General features: G+C 49.0%; 1 protein-coding gene across 1 annotated transcript in view; it reads left to right on the top strand.

Moving 5' to 3' along the window:
* UACA (uveal autoantigen with coiled-coil domains and ankyrin repeats) overlaps nucleotides 1-15,487 on the top strand; it is a 31,351-nt gene that overhangs the window by 7,882 nt on the left and 7,982 nt on the right. Inside the window, exons 2-15 of the mRNA XM_030456897.1 lie at nucleotides 4,765-4,898; nucleotides 5,296-5,384; nucleotides 6,442-6,506; nucleotides 7,381-7,438; nucleotides 7,897-7,967; nucleotides 8,319-8,425; nucleotides 9,269-9,450; nucleotides 9,855-9,892; nucleotides 11,306-11,392; nucleotides 12,449-12,556; nucleotides 13,493-13,525; nucleotides 14,003-14,101; nucleotides 14,297-14,333; nucleotides 15,080-15,132. Of these exons, the coding sequence (XP_030312757.1) occupies nucleotides 4,765-4,898; nucleotides 5,296-5,384; nucleotides 6,442-6,506; nucleotides 7,381-7,438; nucleotides 7,897-7,967; nucleotides 8,319-8,425; nucleotides 9,269-9,450; nucleotides 9,855-9,892; nucleotides 11,306-11,392; nucleotides 12,449-12,556; nucleotides 13,493-13,525; nucleotides 14,003-14,101; nucleotides 14,297-14,333; nucleotides 15,080-15,132 (1,161 nt within the window). The remainder of the gene's footprint in view (nucleotides 1-4,764; nucleotides 4,899-5,295; nucleotides 5,385-6,441; nucleotides 6,507-7,380; nucleotides 7,439-7,896; nucleotides 7,968-8,318; nucleotides 8,426-9,268; nucleotides 9,451-9,854; nucleotides 9,893-11,305; nucleotides 11,393-12,448; nucleotides 12,557-13,492; nucleotides 13,526-14,002; nucleotides 14,102-14,296; nucleotides 14,334-15,079; nucleotides 15,133-15,487) is intronic.

Below are 15,487 nucleotides of genomic sequence, written 5' to 3'. Positions count from 1 at the left end.
GTTCACCTGGGAGGCAGTGTCTGGTTTCTCACCAAACTGATTGCATTTCAGTGTTTGGGGTATTCTTGTTCTTGTTTTGTTTTGGGGTTTTTTTTTGTTTTGTTTTTTGTGGTGTTGTAGGTGTTGTAGGTGTTGTAGGTGTTGTAGGTGTTGTAGGTGTTGTAGGTGTTGTAGGTGTTGTAGGTGTTGTAGGTGTTGTAGGTGTTGTAGGTGTTGTAGGTGTTGGTGGTGTTGGTGGTGTTGGTGGTGTTGGTGGTGTTGGTGGTGTTGGTGGTGTTGGTGGTGTTGGTGGTGTTGGTGGTGTTGGTGGTGTTGGTGGTGTTGGTGGTGTTGGTGGTGTTGGTGGTGTTGTAGGTGTTGTAGGTGTTGGTGGTGTTGGTGGTGTTGGTGGTGTTGGTGGTGTTGGTGGTGTTGGTGGTGTTGGTGGTGTTGGTGGTGTTGGTGGTGTTGGTGGTGTTGGTGGTGTTGTAGGTGTTGTAGGTGTTGTAGGTGTTGTAGGTGTTGTAGGTGTTGTAGGTGTTGTAGGTGTTGTAGGTGTTGTAGGTGTTGGTGGTGTTGGTGGTGTTGTGTTGTAGGTGTTGTTGTTGGTTTTGGTTTGTTGGTTTGTTGTTTTTGTTTTTCTGTTGCTGCCACTTGTGAAAGGTTTTTGGGGGTGTTTTTTGGTGTGGCTTTTTTTGTGGTTGTTTGTTTGTTTGTCGTTTTTTTTTCTTTTTTCCCCCCAAACTACAGTTTCTTAGCTAGAGGACACAGCCTTGGTTCCTGCTCAGGAGATCCCTCGGGGTGACACAGGCACTGCCCTGTCTGGGGTGGCTCTGCCATCGGTCACTTCCCTGCAGAGGAGCCTTGGGAGCTGCTTCTGCAACCCCTGAGTGCTGGGGGGAAGGGGCTGGGGGGGAAGGAGCTGTACAGGTAGGAGAGGTGATGGTTCAATCATCCCTGCTGGGAAGAGCAGGGGTTTTGATTTATTACTGGGTTGTTTGCTGCCTCCTGTGAGTGCCCCCGGGCTGGGTGCTCTTCTGGCTCTGTTCCTCAGCAGACAGAACAGTGCCTGGCTTGGGATGCTGCCCCAGTCCTCTAAATGTGGCACTGGGGAGATTTCCTGTTAAATTTAACACTAGTGAGAGGAGACAGCATCTTCCCTGTTCATCACTGCTCTGTCTGGGTGTCCCCACAGCCTCTGAGGCTCCTCTGCTTCCTGGGAGACAGCCTGGCAGCAGCAGTAACCTGAAACCTGCTTCTGTTCACAACGGGATTCAGCGCTGTAAAAGGAGATTTAGATTATTTATTTTAATTTTTTTTTTTTTTTTTAAAGTAGAGGCATGTGTGTTTTCTAATTTAAAGTGGGTTCCAGGCCTGTCCAAATAGGATCACCCCATTCCATCTGCTCTGCTGCCTGTCTGAGCCGGGGGCCGGGGCTGAGGTGGGATGGGGGAAAAACAAAAATAAAATTCCACCCGGGGAGTATTTCAGTCCGTGTTATTTATTAGTGGTGGTGGCAAGCATGCCCTTCCCGAGTGTCACCCCAGGGCTGTGCTTGCTGTCCCCAAGCTGTCTGCAGGCAGGAGAGGAGCAGCAGAGCTGGGGAGATGCCTCTCTGCTGAGTTCACCCCAAATCCCCAGCTCAGGGCAGCAGCACGCAGGGAATTTATTCCCAGCTACAGCTCTGCTGCCAGGGCCTGGCTGGGCAGAAAATAGATCTGCTGAGACCGTCTAGGTATTGTTTACAAGCTATTCCAGAGCTGGGCAGTATTAATGGGGTCTGGCTGGCCCTGGGATGCAGAACCCAGGGGGCTTGGGTGCTCAGACCCTGCCTGGGGGGCAGCCACCTCCTGGGAAGGGTGATGAAGGCTGAAGGGGATCCTGGAGATGGGGAGAACATCCTTGGGGATCCGAGCTGAGTGAAGGATGGCACGGGAGGAGTTCAGGGCTGTGGAGGAAATCCCTTTGTAGCAGCAGGTCCTGGGCCAGCTCAGTGCTTTGGGGACTGGATGCCAGAGGGACTGACTGCTCCTGCCAGCTCCAGGATGACTTGTTGGTTCTCCTGTGCAGCCACAGACACAGTAGGTATCTCAGGTCTCAGCTCAGTGATTTGCAGCTGCAAACCCTTTGGATTCTGTGCTTTGTAACTGGTCCTTCCTGATTCTCTCTTTACCAGCTCTTCCTGCCAGGAATTTTCTTTAAATGTGATGTGCTCAGGTGTCAGTGTTTGGTTCAGGGCATCACCAGTAAATGGCATCTCTTTCCTCTGTGTTCCAAGCAAGGGAAAAAATATTAAGGTGACAGCAAGTCTTGAAAGAGCTCTTGTTAAATAGGAGATTTCTGCAGTAAGTAGGAGGAAAGGGGGGATGGCTGGGGATGGGTTTTCTCTGGGCTGGGAGGCTGAAGGCAGTGGCACACGTGCCAAGGTGTGGTTGCTTTCCTCCAAGGCTGTGGGATGTCTCATGTGCAAAAGGATTTGGAGGGGACAGAGCTGGATGGAAACGTGGTTGCTGAGGTATTTAAAACCCAAATGTGAAAGGTAGGCAGAGAGGAGACTTTGCCATCTGTCTGCCCCAGCAGTGTCACCAGGGCTGGGACCTCTCAGCCAGGCAGGTCTGGGCTCTGAGCTGGGGGATGGACACACTGGGGACTGCATGGGGCTGGGATAAGTGGTGGCTCTGAGCTGTGTTTCCAGGATTTATGTCACTTTTAGCAAGTACTGAGCAAGCTGCTGTGATGATTCCATGATTTCCTGTGCTCTGTGATGGTGAGCATGAAGAATAAAGGTGGTAATTGCCAATATTAATTTGTACAAATTGTTCTCCAGATGTAGCCTGGTGGCAGTGGGGTTTTGGGTTGTTCTCCTTGTCTCTTCCTCTTTTCCTGGCAAATCCTGGCTTCTGGTGCAAGGGGAGACCTTGCTGGAGCTCTGGGGAACTGCCTGGTGGGCTTTGGCTCTCTGCAGGGTGGATCTTCCAGGATGTAGTACATGAAATCTTGAAAAAAAACCTGATCCTTGCTAGTAGGAGACTGGAGGTTGAAGGTATTTCTGTCTTGATGGAATGTAACTATTTTTACATGGAAATTGTGCAGAAGCTCTTGTGTTGTTGCTTTCACATGGAGGCTGCTGAGATGTTCTGGTGTGGAAGGGAAGGAAACCTCTGTTTTGGGCTGGGGTGCTTGGCCTGTGATCTAAAATCCTCCATTGGAAATAAGGGAAAAGCAGGGGGATGACAGATATCTGAGGCTGGATGTGTAGAGTTTCTGCTTCCACCTGGCTTGTGTTTGTCTGCACTCTGCATTGCTCTGGGGAGTGCACTCAGTTTGCAGTTTATCAGCCTTGAATTTTCCCTGCAGCTCAGTGGATGTTCAGCTCTTACAGATCAATACTGAAGCTAAATGGTGTCCCTTTAAAGGGGATGGGGTCAGGAGAATCTGTGTCTTGTTGCTGTATTCTGAGCTCATCATTTTTCATATCAAAATCTGAAAGCTGCCTGGGGCATAATGGAGCTGTTTCAGGTCTAGTTATAAGGATGGACAAATCCAGAGTAGGATCAGGGAGTGTTTCTGAGCTGGTGGCTGTCCCCACACTGCCTGCAGCACTTGGTTCTGGGCTGGGCTGGTTCTGGTGTCAGATCCACTCTTTCCTTACAGCTGCAGGGTTGGTTCTGGTGTCAGATCCACCCTTTCCTTACAGCTCAGCTCCAGGAGTCTGGTCCCTGGTCCCTGGTCCTTGGTCCCTGGTCCTGGGGATGCTTTTTGTGGTGGTGTCTGTGGGGTGTCTGGGTGTCTGTGGGTGTTTGTGGGTAGGAGCCTCAAGCTCTGCACCCCCTGAGTGGACCAGGGAGTGTTCTGTGGAACAGGAAATTGCAGCAGTCAGGGGAAATCTCTGCTTTTTGCTGTTCCCCCCTCATTTTTCATTAGGGGATGGGTGGTGTGGGAAGCTCCCAGTGTCCCTTCCAGTGATGCTGGGGAGCTCCTGGTGTCCATCAGGGAGGGTTAAACGGGTGCAGAGCTGCTGAAGTGCTGGGGCCTGAAGCCTGCTGGCTGTGTGTAGGTGTTTGTCCTGTTATTGCACCCCTCCCCTGGTGACTTCTCCCCGGGGAAAGGTGCAGCAGCTGTGTTTGATCTGCCCACTTCCTTGTGGATTTCTGTACTGAGTCCTCAGCAGCTTTCACAGAAGATAATTTCTTGGATTGAAGCTGTCAACAGTGCTGGTTTGGGCTCCATTACTTGCAGCTCCTCCCTTATCTGTCCCTTTGTGTAGCATCTTGTTTGGTAATTTGTCATTTTTTTTGAGGCAGAGATATTTAATATAGAGCAATGAAAGGGCTGATTGTTTCCTTCAGCCAGTCCCAGTTCCAGTGGTTGGCAACAAAGGGAAACAAGAACCCTGGCAGCCTCCTGTGTCAGACTGCTGCTGATGCCTGGTAGCAGATAAGAGGAGGGAAAAGGAGATATCTGAGCAGTGCCTGATGTGAGGATCTGGCTGAGCCTTAGGGAGTGGGGATGAGGAACTGCTGTGTCCTTTGGGTCCTGCTGGAACAAAGCAGAATGGGGAAAGCCAAAGAGGTTTGATCCTAAAGCTCATTGTCACAGCCTGGCTGAAGGGCTGCAGTGATGCTACACACAAACCCACTAAAAAACCTCAACACCCCCAGCTCTTGTTTGCAAGAGAAGAGTTTCTGGTTTATCCCAGCAGCTGCAGATGGGTTTTGGTGAAGTTTCTTCAGTGGATCCCTGGTGCCCCAGGAGCTCATTTGCTTTTCTGATTCTCTCCCACAGCTGAGCACAGACTGGAACAAATACGATGACAGGTTAATGAAAGCAGCTGAGCGGGGTGATGTGGAAAAGGTTTCATCAATCCTTGCCAAAAAAGGGGTCAGTCCCACTAAGCTGGATGTGGAGGGGAGATCTGCGTAAGTAGCTGCTGGAATTCTGCTGCCCTGAACTCTGCTCAATTCACACGTTTGGTTAATGCCTCAGCTTGGATTCTGCCTCATCTGAACTCCAGTACCAGGAATGTGGAGTGCTCAGAGTGAGGATCAGTATTTACACACTTGCTCCAGCCAGATTTTAATGTTAAAGAGAAGGAGAAAACCTCTTGGTTTGTTACCTGGCTCTCTGAGGCAAGGGGAATGATGATCACTGCAGTGAGCTTCTTCCCTAAAGTATCTTCCCTTTGCAATACCTGCAAAACTGTTCAGTGGACTTGGATGCTGCCCTGAGCTGGCTTGTGGAATGCTCTCAGTATACAGGTGTTTGCTTTGAGTTTCCTGGTTAATGTTCTAATTTCTGTGTATTTTCTGCTTTCAGATTCCATGTTGTAGCATCAAAGGGAAACCTGGATTGCTTGAACACCTTCCTTATGCATGGAGCTGACATCACAGCCACGGATGCTGCAGGTGGGCTTGCAAGAGCAACTTCCAAGAGTTCTCAACTTGTTTTTCTTTTTATTTTGGAGTAGAATTAAGCTGCTCTACAGGATAGATATTCCTCCTTTCCATAGCTGGCAAAATAATTTATTATCTGTGAGGCTTGTTGGTGAATTTGAGGCATGTGGTCCTGCCCTGTTCTGTCAGCTCATGGCTGTATCAGAACTCTGCTTTGGTGCTGCTGGGGGTGTGGACACAGCCTGCTCCAGAGTCACTGCAGGGAGCAGCATTTCTGCTGAGAATCACAGTCACAATGGGTTTAAGTGGATTTGTGTTCAATCCTGAGGGTGTTTCACTGAGCCTGGGACTGTGTGCCAGGAGGGTTCAGATGAAACAAAGGTTTTCCTGCTCCCACTCAGCCCTGAGAGCTTGGGAGCACTTCTGTGCCACCCTCTTGGTTTCCTGGTGAAGGTTTTATGGAAGACACCCTGAAAATGGGTGTTAATTTTGCCTTGGGTTGTTTATCTTCTCATTTAACATGGTTAATTAGCAGTGTTTTGTTTTCAGAGCCATTACAGAAATAACCTGGCCTCCTCCTCCTCTTTTTTTTTTTCATGACAGATTATTTTTTCTAAATCGTGTGAAATCATTTGCTTTACTTTGAAATGTCAGTAATGAGCTTGGATCCTGGTTGCAGTGGCTCTGAAATCATGAGTAACAGCTGGGGAAGGGTGTGCAGGAGAGCTGGCAGTGCTGTCACTGGCTGCTGGGGGGACAGGGACTGGGTCTAAAAGGTGAATACTGGTCAGGCTGAGGTCAGCCTGGCACCTCATGGCACAGGGATCTCCAGGTTTCTGACATCTGGCAGTGATGAGCATTCATGAAGCAGAGGAGGAGGAAAATGAGTTGGTTTTTCAGATGAAATGAGCTATGCTGCTGTTTTGGGGAAGCACAAATGAACTTATTAATGCTGTGATTAAATGCTGTGCTTACCAGTGGGCTCTCTGGGAAACAACTTGGGCATGTTGAGCTTAGAGAGGTGTTCAGAAGGGATCCTGACTTGGTGCTTGTTGCTCTCTCCCTGCAGGCAGAAATGCCCTGCACCTGGCTGCAAAGTATGGACACGCTCTGTGTTTGCAGAAGCTGCTGCAGGTATGGAGAAATAGGAACTGTGGGTATGGGCTTTATCACTGAGATGAAAAAGCACTGCTACACTGACTCAAAGTTGGGAATGTACCTTTTTAAAAACCAGTTTACATTCTTTTTTAAAAACCAGTCCTGGGGAAAAGACACTCATGTGTTGAGTAACAGATGGAGGCTGCAAGAGTGAGAAAATATTTCTTTCTTTTCAAGTAATCAAATGAAAATGTGGTTTCTGCCTCCTGAAGGAAATGGAGCTGAGTGTCTGTTAAAGATCAGTGTTCCTTTTCTGAGTGTGGCTGCATGTAGGAGCAGGAGCACTGGGAGCTCTGCTTGGCACTGAGCTTCCCTCAAAAGATGGGCATTTATATCCAGCATCTCCCAGTAAGGAAACACCACTGGGGCTTGGCTTAGGCTGGGATGCTTTTTAATTTTGTTTTAATCTTTTATTCCTGGGCAGTATGAGTTCAGTGGAATTTTTTTCTACCTTCTGTTGTGTTCTTCATCTTCTGGTTATTTGGTACCTGATAGAAATGGTACCTGTGCAGTGCCAGAACCAGTAGTGATCCAGATAGTGAGGTGGTGCTGACAAATGCAGAACCTTGTAATAGGGAGGGACACCTGGAAGTGTCTGACAAGCCTGAATTGTGTGGTTTGTTTGTGTTTTCTTAATTTACTTCTGACTGATGTGTTCAGAGCACTCCAGTGCATTTACCCATAGCTCACTCTTTCCTGTGTCACTGCGTTTGTAAACCAAAAACCTTAAGGTGTGGTTTGTTTTTTTTTTTTTAAATCTCTTTATTTCTTTAATTCAGACCTCAAAAAATGTCCTGGTTTAGGTGCAGTCTGCATCCTCACTGATAACTGTGGTTGCTTATTTTACCAGTTCAACTGTCCAACAGAGAACGTGGATCTCCAGGGCAGAACTGCTCTGCATGATGCAGGTAAAAGGTTTTCCTTGCTGATAATTAGTTTGGAATCAAGAGTTCCTCGACTAATTTTCAGATGGGCAACTTCTTCTTTTTAATTTTGGTGACTGTAGTGGGAGAAACTGTTTCATGTTGCCAGGACATCTGTCCCCAGTGACAAACTTCAGAGTCCTGGCAGAGGCTGAGGGTCTGAAGGTCCCTGATGCCCATGAATGGAATGGTAAAATCTGAGCTATCCCAGGCAGGTTTTAGTGTGGTGTCAGAGGTTCAGGTCCCTTTCCTGCCTGCATCCTCAGGATGCTTCAGGAGTGCTGGATTTCCTTCATGTGCTGTGTGAGAGCCAAGTCATGGAGCTTGGTCATGCTTTAACTTACTTGTTTGACAGAGTTTGTGCAGCAGCACCCAGGGAGGTGTTTGGGGTTTCCCAAAGGCTCAGTTCTCAGTGCTCTAACTTGTCCTTTTTCTCCTGGAAGCTATGTCAGACTGTTCCTCCAGCATCCAGCTGCTCTGTGACCACGGGGCCTCGGTGAATTCAAAAGATGGGGTAAGTTGCTGCTCAGAGCTCTCCTTCCTCCTCTCTCTTCCTGCTGTCCCCTTTCCTGCTGTCCTGATTTCCCCTTCCCTGATGTCCCTCTCTGATGTCCTGGTGTCCCCTCTGCTCATTTCCTTCCCCTCATTTCCTTCCCCTCATTTCCTTCCCCTCATTTCCTTCCCCTCATTTCCTTCCCCTCATTTCCTTCCCCTCATTTCCTTCCCCTCATTTCCTTCCCCTCATTTCCTTCCCCTCATTTCCTTCCCCTCATTTCCTTCCCCTCATTTCCTTCCCCTCATTTCCTTCCCCTCATTTCCTTCCCCTCATTTCCTTCCCCTCATTTCCTCCCCCTTCTCTCTGCAGGATGGGAGGACTCCCCTGGTGCTGGCCACTCAGATGTGTCGTCCTGCAGTGTGTCAGCTGCTGATAGAGAGAGGAGCAGATGTCAATGCCAGGGACAAACAGAGCAGGTGATGGATGGGGGCACCAGGGACAAGCAGAGCAGGTGATGGAGGGGTGCAGGGGGTGGCTGCTGACAGGGGAAGAGGAGCAGGGAGCTGCCCCTTGCCTCTCAGGCTACAGAATAAATGCTCTAAATCCAGTGGAAAGAACCTGGGATTGAGTTCAGAATTAGATGTGCAGATGCAATAATGCAGATAAGCTTGGCCTTTTTTTAAATTTATTTTTATTGCTTGTTCTTGCCTCTGAAATGCCACCTGGATTTGTTTCTCTGCTGGCAATAACCACACCTGGTTCAGCCAGGGCTCGGCTGTCCAGAGCTGCACTCTGCACCCGTGGGGGATCAGGATGGTCCTGACACAAGAGGGGATCTGTCAGGAGGGACTTGTGTCCACTGAGGGACCTGAAATTTTGCCTTTCTCTTCATGGAAGGGGTTTTCTATTTGTAGGAACAGAAAATCTGTACTTGTGCCAGTTCCTCCTTGGAGAGGGGGTAACAAAGCCCTGGGAGTGCTGGGAGGCATTGCCAGGGCTGCTCAGCACCCCTGGAGCTTTCAGCCTTGGTTGTGGGGTCTGTCAGGGTTTGGATCCAAGCAGAGAGGAAGCCAAGAGCCTCAGGAGGTCTCAGACCCCTGGGTACCTCCCTGGGGCAGGAGGTTTGTGCTGCCTTCCCTCCAAGCCCTGCTGCCTTCCCCAAAAATACCCAAACACTGGTATTTTAAAGCTTGAGTCTCCTGATGGAGGAAAGGCTGCTTGCTGCAGGCTCCTGGGGTCAGACAGAGGTGTGTGAGGGGTTATTTCTGGAAGTGTCTGCTCCATCCCTGTGTCTCTGAAGCCCTCTCTGCCCTCCCCAGGACTGCCCTGATGCTGGGCTGTGAGTACGGCTGCAAGGATGCAGTGGAAGTGCTGCTCAGGAATGGTGCAGATGTGGGGGTGACTGATGGCCTTGGCCATGACTGTGCTTACTATGCCAGAATTGGGGACAATATTGACATTTTGGCTTTAATCAAAGCTGCCCTTGAGGATTCCAGCACAGGTAGGAAGAGTTGGTGTTGGTGTCCTTGGAGTGGGTGTCCCCAGGGAATGGGGTGTGCAGGGCTGCAGAGAGAAAGGTGGTGAGCTGCCTTTTGGGATAAGAAAGCAGGGTTTGGGGTTTTCTGGGTTCCAGTAAAGCTTTTAAGGTTACTGCAGGCTCTGGTGCCTCAAGGTATTAAGAGGGCTGAGCCCAGCATTGCAGTGACAGCACAGGAATTATTTAGCTTTACACAAAACTCTGTGCTCCTGTGTCCACAGCTGATTAACTGGGGAGGGGGAAATCCATTTTTTGACGTTTCCTCCCAGATGAATACTTGATAGAGAGAGCTGAACGTGTTGCCTGGCTCTGAATGAAAGGTGTTTTTAACTTCCTCTTCTTGTGGTACTCTTTTTTTTCTTTTTTAGCAAGAGGCAGTCTGAAGAGAGGGCAGCCTGAACAAAAGGTAAGGCTCATGGTGCTCAGGACCTCCTGTGTCTGAAGGGGCTGGGAGGGGTCACACCCCATCAGTGCAGCTCCATCCTTCAGTTTTCCTCTGGAAGTGCAAAAAGAGGTGAATGTCAGAATGTCAGAATGCAGGGCCCAGAAGGAGCAGGGATTTTGGAGCCTGCCTTGGGGCCAGGGTTCATTTCCATCCCACTTCCAGGAGCTGGTGCTGGACAAGAGGTGGCTTTGGTGTCACTGCAGCACATGGCAGAGCTGGTTGGGATGCAGGGTGTCCTGGAGCTGCCAGGATCTGCAGACCTTGGGTTTTAAAAGCAGGTAGAGGAGGGGGAGAATAAAACTGAATTGGTTTGAACTGACCTAAACATTTTTTTCCCCATTTTTTTTCCCCATTTTTTCCCCCCATTTTTTCCCCCATTTTTTTCCCCCCCGTTTTTTCCCCCCCGTTTTTCCCCCCGTTTTTTTCCCCCCCGTTTTTCCCCCCGTTTTTTCCCCCCCGTTTTTTCCCCCCCGTTTTTTCCCCCCCGTTTTTTCCCCCCCGTTTTTTCCCCCCCGTTTTTTCCCCCCGTTTTTCCCCCCCGTTTTTCCCCCCGTTTTTTCCCCCCCGTTTTTTCCCCCCCGTTTTTTCCCCCGTTTTCCCCCCGTTTTTCCCGTTTTTCCCCCCGTTTTTTCCCCCCCGTTTTTCCCCCCGTTTTTTCCCCCCGTTTTTTCCCCCCCGTTTTTTCCCCCCGTTTTTTCCCCCCCTTTTTTTCCCCCCGTTTTTTCCCCCCCGTTTTTTCCCCCCCGTTTTTTTTCCCCCCCAATTTTTTCTTCTTTTTTAATTCAAACCCTCAGTGTATTTGTACCCCAGAAGGAGAGGTTGCAGGTGCATGGTACAGCTCTGCTGCAGCCATGAGAACCTTTCTGTACATCCCTGTGTGTGCCACAGCCTCACCCTGCCCACAGCTCTGAGCTGGGACCTGGCTGTGGGGCTGCTCCAGCTGCTCAGAGAGGCTCTGGGGAGAGCTGTGGGACAAGAGGAACCTCACAGCTGAGTGAAACTGCAAGGGGGGAACTCTCAGCTGCCTCCTCTGAGCACTGAGACCCAGGGAGGGTGATGAGGGTTGTGCCCTGGTGCTTTTGGGGCTGTGGGCTTCACACGTAGGTGAGGGGATGCCCTCTGGCATCAGATGTGTGTCTGTTCCTGCTTGGGAAATAATCAGGGCTGTGCATATTCAGGGTTAGGGCTGTGACAAGCATCCCAGTGACTGTCTGGGGCAGCTCAGGGGTCACCTCTCCTGAGAAGCAGCCTGGCCACATGTGGCTGTGTTGTTGTCCCCCTGGGAAAGCTGAGGAGGATGCTGAGAGCAGCCTCAGTTCCCCCTGACATGGGGGTCTGCAGGAGCAGAGCTGAATGTTGCTGTTGCCATCCCAGGTCCCTCCTGTGTCCCAGAAGTGGAACTGGCTGCATCTGCAGGAGGAGGGGAACGTGCAGCTCCAGCAGAAGGAGCAGAATGCTCAGGTAAGCAATCCTGGAGGATTTCTGACTGGCATGGGGAGCAGGGATGCTAACCAAGGGTGTGCTTGTAGGACAAGCCTTAGCAACTCCATTTAGAAAGGTCATGTGTGTGTGTATATATATATATATATATATATTTATATTGCTGTTTACTTCAAGCCTAATTGCAGGGCTGCAATGTGGCAATTATGCAGATCAGCTGTAAACTTTTTCAGGGAAAAAAAAAAAGGCTGGTTTGTGTAACACATACTTGCAAGTCTCCTCATGCCTTAACCCTGCCCATCCCATAACCTTCTGCCTGCTGCTTCCTCCTGCAGCAGAATCACAGGGTCACAAACCAGGAAGTTTTCTTCCTAACATTCTCAAGAGATGTTTGTGTGTTACACTCAGCCCAACCACAACTGCTTTACCAAACAGCACTAATTTTCTCATCTTGTTCCTATGTCATTACAGCCTCCAAAAAGGTAAACAGTGTTTTAAGCCATGGGGAACAAACAACTGAAAAACTGGGGCCTGTGTTCTGAAGTGCTTTGTAATAAAAGGATAAAGATCTCTAAGTGCAACTTGTGTGGCTTGAGCTGAGGTGGTTGGCAGAGTGATTCCCAGGCTTTGTTCTGTGCTTGTGAGCACAGGGATGGAGCTTTTACCTTGATTATCCCTTCCTGGGGTGGTTCTTGTGGCTGCTGGAGCAGTCACCGGGGCTCAGGGTGCTCGGGTGCTTTCCTCACACCCTTGGCTGCAGTGGTTTCAGGAGCTGTTTTCCCATGAAGGTTTTGTTCCTCTTAGCAGCTCCTGCAGGGCTTTCAGCACTGCCTGCAGTCTGACTCTGCTCATGTTTCAAACCCTGTGCACACACTCAGAATGAAAACTTGCAGGCTTTTTGGGGCTGGTTTTATGTCAGCAGACTGGAGCAGAGCTGGCAGGAGGCAGCAGTCCCCAGGAGGTTGGTTGGGCAAGGCTTGGTTTGGTGTCTTCACTGACTCTTAAAATGTCTTTTGGTTTTTCCCAGTGTGTGTTTTGTTCTGGTTTGTTCCTTATTTTTGTCTTCTGTCTTTTTAGGAACTGGAGTTAGAAAACCAAGGTCTGAAGGACCGGATGAGAGAGGTGCAGGAGGAGCACAGGATGCTGCTGGACAGGATCAGTGAGCTCCAGCTCCAGCTGAATGAGGTGAGCCCTGCCTGGAGAGCTGGGACAACCACCTGGTGCTGGCAAGGAGGCAGGAAAACATTTGTAATGAGCATCAAGTCCTCACTGCTTGTCCGTGGATGTCTTCCACATGTGTCACTGCCATTTTCTGCTGCTGCTGCAAAAGCTTTGGTCTTAAAATAACCAAGATGTGAGGAGATCTCTGTCTCATTCCCTGGCACTCAGAAACATCTGTGGCTACCCTTTGCAGTGTGAGCTGCACGGGGTCCTGGCATCTTGGGGTGAGCAGAGCAAAACTTCATCTGCACAATGGAATGTGGAGGTGGGGGTCAGTCCTTTGGCACAGCCACTGCTTATTTTCCAGCTGATATTCTGGGTGGGAACAGAGAAAAATCTGCAATTGGCAGAACCAGGAAACAAAGGTTTTCAGTGGGGAGTTTCTCATATCAAAGGGAAACCTGGTTTTTAAAAACCTAATGGTCTAAAGGACCAGCACAATGGAGGAAGAAAATGAAAGCAGGATTTCTTTTGCTTTTTGGAGGCTCATGTCTGTTCCCTCACTGTATTTTTGCAGAGCTGCACGTCAGGAGTGTTGTGCAGCTTCCCCTGAACGTAGCCCATGGGCAGACAATTCCCTCTGGGGATCATTGACTTGTCTGAGCTTCCCTCAAGCATTGCCTTGTTAAAACAAACCTGCAAATAACTTCTCAATACTTTCCAAAATCAGCAAACTTCTGCTCCTAACCTGTCTCAGTAGTGCATGGTCTGTAATTGGAAAGCTAATTGAGTTTCCCAGGGTGTCTGTCAAGAGACACTGCTCTGTCTGCTGAGCATCTTCGCTTCATGTAGCCTTGGAAACTGGGGTGGGGTTGTCAGCTGAACTGTGGGTAAAGCCCTTAAACATCACTGAAAAAATGATTTGTGAGGGAATTTAATTTTTTTTATTTATTTTTGCAGGAGCAAATGTTTGCAGATGATCTTGAAAATGAGGTAAGGGACATCACCCTAAAGCCTGAGAGAAACGTGACATAGAGACTGTTGCATTTAAGTCATGGAAATGAAAGCTTTGGAGAAAAGCAGAGCTATCTATAAATGCTAAATGAAGGATCTGCTGGTGTGTACTCCATGTGTACAGCCACACAGCATTTCTGGTATCACAAATAACACAATCCCTGAGGCACCTTTTAAAGCAGACAGTGTTGTAAGCAGCTCTGGAGTGACTTTCAGGAATGCAGGACTGATAAATTTGAATAAATTAAACAACAGCAAGTGGTGGTGGTGCATATTCCCCTGGTTCATTCTTAATATTCCCCTTGTAGAGGAGCAGTGTTGGGGAAGAACTTCAGAATGAAGAATTTAGGGATGGTTTCAGTACTGATTTCTCCCTGAACTTTTCTAGAAGTTGCTTGATCTTCTAAACCCAGCCCTTCTCCTGGCTCTGGCTATCTGACACCCTTTCTCTTTCAGAAAGATGAGCTGAAGAAAATCCTGACTACCAAGGAAAAACAGCAGGAAGAAAGCCTGAGAACTATTGAGGCTCTCAAGGCTAAACTCAAATATTATGAAGTAGGTTAATTGATTTCCAATATAATAACACAGCAGTTGATATTTATAGCAGTAAATACTGAAGCAATTTTAAGTTGTTCAGTGTCTTGAGTGGTTATCCCTGCCAAAGCTTCCCTTGCCCTCTAGTCCCTGGATGAACACAGAGTAAAAAAGTGAAAGGGGTTTTCAGCTTTGTTTCTTGCTCTTTGCTTTTAGGTTGACTTTGTGGGATCTGGCAGTAACTTTGGGAGCAGTAAGTGTCTTGAACTCATTGAACTCTCAGCTTGCCCTGCATGGGGCAGTGGTAGGACACAGAGACAGAGGGGTGGTGGGGGTTTTGTCACCTCTGCTTTATTGCTCAGCGTGCAGCCCTGAGGTGTTTGTGCAGGGCAGCACTGGTGAGCACTCCTGTGAACCAGGGGCTTGTGAAACGTGCACTGGAGCTCTGCTGCCTCTCTTACAGCATGAAAAACAAGCTGTGCAAGGGCTGTGCTCCTGATTGAGCCTTCCCCTGCCCCTCCTTCATGTCTGGAACCACTGGTGTCCAGAGCATGGCAAGGGAACTTGGTGATGGGGAGGACTGGGGGGGAGGCAACTCCCAGTACAAACCCTCAGCTTCCACCCCAGTTAGAAATGATTCCCTAACCCTTCTGCATCCAGCCTGGTTACTGCACCCCTGTCCCTTCCCAGATGGTATTCCCTGGGTGCTGGGCTGCAGATCATTAATTTGGGATGCAGGGGATGCTTTTCCCTGGTGTGTCCATGTGCAGACACACAGCTTGCTCCTCTCCCTCTCCTGCCACACTGGGATGTGTTTTTATTTAGCAGGAGCTTGTCCAGGGTTCCTGTGTGGCTGAATTCAGGAGCTGCTTTAATACCAAGTCCAGCAGCCCAGCCCCACTGCAGGCAGTGAAAGCAGGAAGGAAAATCACAGTTGTTGTGCTGGTGTTGTTGCTGTTAAACAGAGACTAAACAGAAACTAAATGCTCTTTAACCTAGGGAAGGAAGATGTGCTACTGAAGCAAGGCCAAGTGTTTGCTGGGGAATCACAGGTAAGAAATACTTTGCCACTGGAGAGAATTCTAAGGTTGGGTTGCTTGGGAAAGCTAATAAATATACTTAATAAGTGTACATGTATTAAAAACTGCTTCTGAGTACCAGGTTTTCAATCATCCTGGGTTTGCTGGCTGTATTTTTAGCTGCTGGTGCCCTCTAGGGCTCTGTGTGTGCCACAGCTCTGAGTGCTGGGAGCCTGGTGGCTGCTGAGCATCTAAAACTGAATCAGAGACCCCTGTGCCAGCAGTCACAGTGTGAAGTGCAATTGGGCTTTCACCTTCGTTGTATTTTTCTCCTTCAAATCCAGCTAAAATCCAGAATACAGTATGTTTTTATGCCAGCTGTACAATA

Source organism: Calypte anna, chromosome 10, assembly GCF_003957555.1.
Source record: "Calypte anna isolate BGI_N300 chromosome 10, bCalAnn1_v1.p, whole genome shotgun sequence".
Lineage (NCBI taxonomy): Eukaryota > Metazoa > Chordata > Aves > Apodiformes > Trochilidae > Calypte > Calypte anna.
The sequence above is the reverse complement of the archived record's forward strand: the minus strand, read 5'-3'. Positions and strand labels throughout refer to the sequence as shown.